We start from the raw sequence: 8,028 nt of genomic DNA on the forward strand, positions 1-8,028 counted from the left end.
GTAAATATTTTAAATAATTAAATATTTAAATAAATAAATATTTTCAATAAATAATAAAAAAATACCAAGTCAAAAAAGGTGACCATTCCTAGAGAATCAGAGAGTCCCCAGGAGTGTATGCTTAACAAATCCCAGGAGGACACTGAAAGGGCAAGCAGTAATCCCTTCGCTTATTTCCAGGTTTTGGATAATTTTTCCTAACTAAGAGTCCTGTAAGTTTTAAAACAAAGCTTCCTTAGGACCATCCAATTTTAAATGAGTGTTTAAAGTGAACAAAAGGGAAACATGCTACTTCTCTGCTTAATCAACTGTCATCTACTACACGCATTTTGTTTTTATGTTTAATATGAAACCAATATTTCTCCAGGCAAGAAAACAAAATGTTTTCACCCATTTCATATTTTAATTGGGAGGTAATTAAATTTAGTCTGCCCACTTATTAATTTTTTTACATTTTTTTTTAATTTTTTTTTTTTAAAAGATTTTACTTATTTATTTGACAGAGATAGAGACAGCCAGCGAGAGAGGGAACACAAGCAGGGAGTGGGAGAGGAAGAAGCAGGCTCCCAGCGGAGGAGCCTGATGTGGGGCTCGATCCCATAACACAGGGATCACGCCCTGAGCCGAAGGCAGACGCTTAACCGCTGTGCCACCCAGGCGCCCCTAATTTTTTTACATTTTAACTTTATTTCTTTCGAAGTCTTTGTTGAAAATACCCTCATGTGATCTTATTTGTGGACACATGATTTACATTTCTTTATTTCTAATAACTTATTGATTCCCCCATTATAAAAATACATGGAAACAGAAATTTTCAGAAGATAGAAAATACAAAGAAAAATTTTTACAATACCCACAGTTCCATTAGCGAGAGATAACAACTTTGCTTTTTTTTTTTTAAAGATTTTATTTATTTATTCGACAGAGATAGAGACAGCCAGCGAGAGAGGGAACACAAGCAGGGGGAGTGGGAGAGGAAGAAGCAGGCTCTTAGCGGAGGAGGTAGATCCCATAACACCCTGAGCCAATGTGGGGCTAGATCCCATAAAACTCTGAGCCGAAGGCAGATGCCTAACCGCTGTGCCACCCAGGCNCCCCCTTTTTTTTTTTTTTTTTTTTTTTTAAGATTTTATTTATTTTTCAGAGAGAGGGTGAGAGAGCACAAGCAGAGGGAGCAGCGAGCAGGGCGGAGAGGAAGAAGCAGACCCCCCACTGAGCAAGGAGCTCAATGAGGGACTCAATCCCAGGACCCAGAGATCATGACCTGAACTGAAGGCAGATGCTTAACGACTGAGCCACCCAGGCATCCCCAGAGATAACCACTTTAAGAAATGTATTTTTAGCAGGTGAGAATTTTAGTTCCCAGCTCTAGCGTGTGGGAACTGGAGCCTTGCTTGTTGAACTCCAATCACACTGACCGTCTTTCAATGCCTCTTCCTTGATTTGCTTCCTCCCACCCTTGCACACAGTGTCATGCTGTTTCCTCTGCCTGGTTCACTCTTCTCTCCTCTCTCTGCCCTCTTCATTCCTACTCATCTTTCAGATTTCAGTTTGCTTTACTTCCTCAGAGAGGCCTTCCTTGACCCACTCCTCCTTCCCCCAGAGGAGGTGAGATTCCCCTATTACAGACTTTCCTAGCATTGCATATGTGTGCTTCTTAGCACTTGCTACCCATGCAGTGTAACATTTGTTTCTGTGATTATTTGACTAATATCTGTCTCCTGCAATATACTGTTTGCTTCACAAGGGCAGGGTCTCTGCCTGGTTTTGCTCACCGCTTTCCCTTTAGCCCATAGCTGATCTTCAATCATATTTTGAGTTGAATATAATATGGCCCACGTCCCCACATGTTGGAGCTGCAAGGAACGTTAATCTGAGGCTATCGCTAAGATTTTCTCCTTTCTCCACAGATCATCCAGGAACCTGAGACTTGGGAGGAGTCAGGGAACTGGACTGTGGGGTTATTGTCTTTTTTTGTGATGGCTCCTCGTTGAGCAATGATGCTTAGATGTACTTGTGTCTCATCTTCTTAGGAAGTGCTGCCCCAAGTAGACTGCCTTCCACTAACAGCAGTTTCCCATCTTGCTACCCACTAGAGGGACAAAGTGCCAAAAGAGAGACTCTTCTCTACCCTCCCATCCTTTCCACTCCAGTCCTCACCTTCTTTTCTGACTCTGAGGAAACTTAAATTTCCTCCTAGATCCAGCTGCTTTCTCCTTTCTTATTCTAGGAACCATCCTCCATCTTCTCCTGACCTGGGAAGAATCCCTTTCACTGGCCTTTAGAAGCCAATTTTTGTAGAGTAGGATTAGGGAAAGATGCTAATTTAGTTTTTTTAGTTACTGTTATACAGCTATGTATATTTTGAAGCAAAATCGGGGCTGTGTTGTCTATCCTCTCCTATAATTCATTTTCTCCATTTACTGAATTGTGTTTCCCTATATTTTCAAATATGGAGAGCATGACTGAGAATATAGAATTCCCTAGGAAGATGTCACCTAATTTATTTAACATGGCCCTTCATGGTGGGATATTCCTCGTTCCTTAATGTAGCAGGTACAATTCTTTTTTTTTTTTTTTTAAGATTTTATTTGTTTATTTGACAGAGAGAGACTGCCAGTGAGAAAGGGAACACAAGCAGGGGGAGCAGGAGAGGAAGAAGCAGGCTCCCAGCGGAGGAACCTGATGTGGGGCTCGCCCAAGGCAGACGCTTAACGACTGCGCTACCCAGGCGCCCCAGCAGGTACAATTCTTTGTGCCAACTTCTAGCCTTCTCTTCTGCTGATGGGCCTCTCATTCTGCTCTACTGTCAAACCAAATCATACCGCCCCGGGGCATACCGTGCTTTTTCACCTCCATCCCTCAATTCCTGGGGTTTCCTCAGCTGGAGCACTTTTTTTTTTTCCTGGCAGAGTCCTATTTATTCTTCGAACTGGTGCCATCTTCCCCTAATGCTTTCCTTGATGCACCAACTGAGTCTTAGCACCCTTCCTCTGGGCTCCTAAACCAACCACATCATCCCATAGTCACATTTTCTTGGATTTATCATCTGTGAATGTTTCAGTCCTCTCTGCTAGATTTTGAAGTCTTTGAGGGCAGAAAGCACAGCACATAGAGATGTTCCAAAAGATATATTGAAGAGACGTAGATTAAAGCAAGCACTTTTCCCCATTGTTTCATTTGTTTGGGGTATGTATGGCTTCCTAGGATGGCTTTAAATTTACCTGCTCTGGAATTGTCCTTTGTTTCACTCAATAATGGGGATTTCTAACATTCTTCCTCTAATAAATGCCATGATACCCAGTCTCCACGGTGTTGATAAATATTTTGGCTTTTTTATTTCCTTTGCCACGTAGGCTACAGTTTAACTGTTTCTTTCACTTTGAGCAAATTTAGATGGGGGTCCTAGTTTCATGGACCCTGACATAACTCCATTTTCCAGCTCTTTTTTCTAGATTCTGTCCTTTTCTGTCAAATATCCATACTCTTCCTAATGAGTCTTAACCTCAATATGTTCTTGTATAAATGCCACAAAACTTCTTATTAAGTCTTTTCCTGTTTGTAAAACAATTCAGTAAACTGCATTTACCAGCTGCTATTCCTCTCTTAGAATTGAGATTTCTTTAATTTTTAAAAATTCTAGTTCTGTGACAAAATATCTGGCTCCTCAAGCTCATGCTGATCATTTTGAATTTCATCTGTTTCATGTTGTTGTTTCCAGTGTAAATTTGAGATTGCATTTTATACCAAGGATAGATAGCATTTCTTTTGTATTTAAAACAATGTTGACATAAATGCTTAATAACATATCAATAAATATTGCACTAAATCGGGGTTAGGATAGTTTTTAAACAGCGATGTGAAGTTCTTTGACCATAGACAGATTTAGTTCCATTTTATAATAAATATCTTTCGTTGTTAAGACTTGCTTGGAGCAGGACACTTGGTCATACCACCACAGGTGGACTGAAATTAAGAGAACATTAGTATCAGTCAAGTGGGGAAATGATAGTAGTTTGGGCTGGAGTGATGGAGGTGGTCAAGTGAAAGGATTTGAGAAACCGAACTGTGATGGTGTGTGTATGTGTGGTGTGCTAGGCGGGAGAATTACAGGTTTGAATAACTGATAGATGGCAGTTCATTTCCAGAGACTTCTAGGTCAGAAAACTCCACTGCCTAGACAATATGAGGGAAGCCACTGCCAGTTTTGGCTCTTTGCGTTCCTCTTTTGTAGCTGTCATGGAGATCCTACCCTGGGTTAATGTTATCCTACTTTTGGACATACTTACTTTTCTTGGTTACAATCAGATTCCAATTTTTCTTTCCCCTGTTTACTCTCAGTTCACCATGATTTGATTTGGGTTTTCTTGAACATCTTCAAATATTTAAGGACAATTATTTGGGATATGACATTATCTTCAAATGAGTGATCTTTCCTATTCTAATGCTAATTTCATTTTTAGAAAGAAACCTAGTTAAAGAAAGTGGTGACTGATGGTTTCACAGGATAATGGAAAACCCCCACCAAGAGGTAGGCAAACTGCCTCCAAAAAAAGGTGAGTTGTGGTTGCCACCGCGAATTATCTATAGAGGAATAATAACAAAAGGTAACTTTCAGGAAAGGTCAAATGTAAAATTGTAATTTATAAATTAAAAATTGAAAAGTCGTATAAGAATAGGCATTTTGGCCCCCTCCTCTCTCCCTATTGGTTCAAAAACCTCTTAAGTTCCTCAGGTAAAATCTGAAACTGTCCCCTTTCCCACACAAGGTAAAGGCAAGGAGAGACTGGAAAAAAGACAGACCACTCCATAATGACTAGTGCCAAGTTTAAAAAGCAACGGAACTTAACAGGAGGCTTGTCTTGGGCAGCCACAAGACAGCGATCTCTGCACCCACCTGCTATAATCTCGAGTCTACGCAGAGGCCTTAAGGGGATTTCAGGCACAAAACTGGTTTCAATAACACCTTAATCTGTCAAGGCAATGTCTTTCAAGTGGTTCCCGGTATAGGAACAGCGGACAGAAGGTACATTTATTTCAAGAACAGGGGAAAGGGTACGGAGCTTCTCTGCCTGGGGATTCGCCCGTGGTCACATCCTCTCCATGACCTTCTCCCACACTCCCTTACGCTTAACTTTGTTAGGTGGCCCTGATTCTGTTTATTTTTTTTTATTTTTTTTTTAAAGATTTTATTTATTTATTCGACAGAGATAGAGACAGCCAGCGAGAGAGGGAACACAAGCAGGTCGAGGGGGAGAGGAAGAAGCAGGCTCATATGGGAGGAGCCTGATGTGGGGCTCGATCCCATAACGCCGGGATCACGCCCTGAGCCGAAGGCAGACGCTTAACCGCTTTGCCACCCAGGCGCCCCCTGATTCTGTTTAAATGGAAGTTATGCTGAGCCTAGGGAACCTGAAGCGGGGTTAGGCTATGAAAAAGCATGTGCCTTCCTCCGGTGGAATGCGGAGTAAGGAACGCCGTCGGCTCTTCCGGCCTGGCAGACTTCGCAGACGACTTCCAGAGGCGGTGGGGGGCGGGGAAAACGGAGAGAGGAGCGCGCTACAACCGCACGGGTCCGCCTCCGGAAGGTGCCGCACTGGACTTCCGGGGCCCCCTGGTCCGTCCGGGTACTTCTGCCCCTGCTTTCAGTCGGCCCGCGGAGCGGGAAGTCACGGCCCTTTCACCGCTCTTCCGCGCAGTCTCTCTCCGCTGGCCACGACGGCAGCATGGCGGGCGCTGGATTGCGGGCGGCGCTGGAGCAGCGGCTCGGCGCCCTAGCCATCCGTACGGAGGTCGTGGAGCACCCGGAGGTGAGGTGCTTCTGCCGGGACAGCCCTGCAGGACGGGTGGGCTCCGCTGCGGCGTTTCTCGGGCGGGGCCGTGAAGACCAGATGCCCCAGCGGTAAGGTGCCGCAGAAACGTCCGTTTTAGGACGTTTCCCGGGTTCAGAGCACAAAAGGGACCCGACAGGAACATCAAAGGCCTTTCGGGAATATGATGTTATTGTGAGAAAACACCGTTTTTCTCTTGGAACGATTTGTTCACATTTCGAGAACTTATGCGTGTTAAGCTGGTAAGTTTGGGTCAGTGTGTCTTTATGGTGTAAGTTACCAGGCGGTAAACCGTCTCTGTAGTGTCAGCGGTGTATCAGGCATCATGCATATAGCAGGACACCAAGCTTAGAGAGTTTGGTATGAACGTGGATTCATGTATTGATGTGAGGAGTTGCAGACATTTCGCGGAACCGGTGTAACCTGAATGGTGCAGGGGCATAGTAACATAGCTTGAGTAACAGTTAATAGCTAAATATGGTGATCTTCGAAGGGTAGACAGATGCTTTTAAAATCAACTTTACAAATTTAACATCAAAACTATCATTTTCAATGACCTTCTTCCCGCCCATATAGTACCGTTACACTCCCTCTTTACCTGTGCCTATTGCCAGCTCTTCTGATGTTATTAGTCCAGGTCCCATTCGGGTCTCATTCTCTGCCCATGATCTCACCCTCATTGTGGTTATATATTTGTAAAGTGGAGGTTGTCACGTGGTCTGGATGTAATGGAATGCTAAGGAATAGGAATCTGGGCTGCTGTAAATTTTCAGTACCAAAAGTTTAAAGAAAAAAAACTTTAGGAGTAGGAGTGCTTGGCCAGCACATTGGAAAAGAGAACTGGCCTAAGAGGTCTTGAGATGAGGGATTGAAATCCCAAGGTGTATTATTTGGTAACGGGCTGGGAATGGGTCCCTACCAGTAACATCCATGGCATTGAGTACTCCCAAACTTTGCTGTTTTTACCCAGCAAGCAGAGTATGTGTACATGCATATTTTTGAAGTTTTCATGTGCTATTTTTCAGGTGTTTACAGTTGAAGAAATGATGCCTCATATCCAGCATTTGAAAGGAGCACATAGTAAGAACTTATTTCTTAAAGACAAGAAGAAAAAAGGCTATTGGCTGGTTACAGTTCTTCATGATAGACAAATTAATTTAAATGATCTTGCCAAGCAGTTAGGTGTTGGGAGTGGAAATCTTCGGTTTGCTGATGAAACAGCCATGCTGGAAAAACTAAAAGTTGGCCAAGGCTGTGCCACACCTTTGGCACTCTTCTGTGATGATGGAGATGTGAAATTTGTTCTGGATTCAGCTTTTTTGGAAGGTGGACATGAAAAGGTGTACTTTCATCCAATGACCAATGCTGCAACCATGGGATTGAGCCCTGAAGACTTTCTCACATTTGTGAGGAAGACAGGACATGATCCCATAATAATAAATTTTGATAAAAACAACTAAGTGGGCGGATATTTAGAATACATTTATTTCCAAAAGCTATTTTTCTTATTTGTAATTTATAAAAAGCATTAAAACTGATAATAATATTTAGCACCTTGGTTTGGTGACTAAATCATTTTAGGAGGAACATTTAATCTAAAAGTAGCTGCTTTTATAATTATTTTTAAAATAATCTCTACACCCAAGGTACGACACAAACTCACAAACTTGAGATCCAGAGTCATATGCTGTACTGACTGAGCTGGCCAGGCGCCCTATAAAAGAAGCTGCTTTTAGAAAGATATATTGAGGTAGTTTTAGTCAATTCATAGAGTCCACCTCCCATTCCCCATTAGCACTATTCATTACAGGAATGCCTTCAGCAATTAAGAGGAGATTAACAACAAAACTAAGGCTAGGTAAGATTACGTATCTTACATCTTCTTTAGGGTGTTTACTTGAAAAAAGCAACTTGCAAAAACAGCATATGTAAAATTATACATATATTGTACATATGGGGAAAAAATAGAAAGGGATATAGGAATATATTAAATTGTTGATATGGTTATCTTTGGGGAATGAGGATTAAGGAAAGATTTGTTTAATCTTTTGAGAGGTTAGAACTGTGACCACACTTTCTGTTCTGTAGGCTGTATTAAATTTTACTCACCCCCCCCTTCAATTGTGGCATCTGAAACAGTGTAAGAACTCAGGATTATGTATTGTCAGTTCTATAGAAGCTAGTTGAGAAATATACT

General features: G+C 42.2%; 1 protein-coding gene across 2 annotated transcripts; it reads left to right on the forward strand.

Annotated features, from left to right (window-relative positions):
- Positions 1-5,327: 5,327 nt before the first annotated feature.
- Positions 5,328-7,382, forward strand: LOC100475860 (prolyl-tRNA synthetase associated domain-containing protein 1). 2 transcript variants are annotated; one of them, XM_002914039.4, is made up of 2 exons: positions 5,328-5,810; positions 6,857-7,382. In XM_002914039.4, exons 1-2 carry the CDS (start codon positions 5,727-5,729, stop codon positions 7,289-7,291), a joined length of 519 nt encoding a protein of 172 aa, XP_002914085.1. In that variant the 5' UTR covers positions 5,328-5,726; the 3' UTR covers positions 7,292-7,382. The 2 variants fall into 2 exon arrangements, with proteins under 2 accessions (XP_002914085.1, XP_011236096.1); XM_011237794.3 differs by lacking the exon at positions 5,328-5,810 and adding an exon at positions 5,817-6,073.
- Positions 7,383-8,028: the final 646 nt, after the last annotated feature.

The sequence above is a fragment of the Ailuropoda melanoleuca genome, chromosome 4 (genome assembly GCF_002007445.2).
Source record: "Ailuropoda melanoleuca isolate Jingjing chromosome 4, ASM200744v2, whole genome shotgun sequence".
NCBI classification, from domain to species: Eukaryota; Metazoa; Chordata; class Mammalia; order Carnivora; family Ursidae; genus Ailuropoda; species Ailuropoda melanoleuca.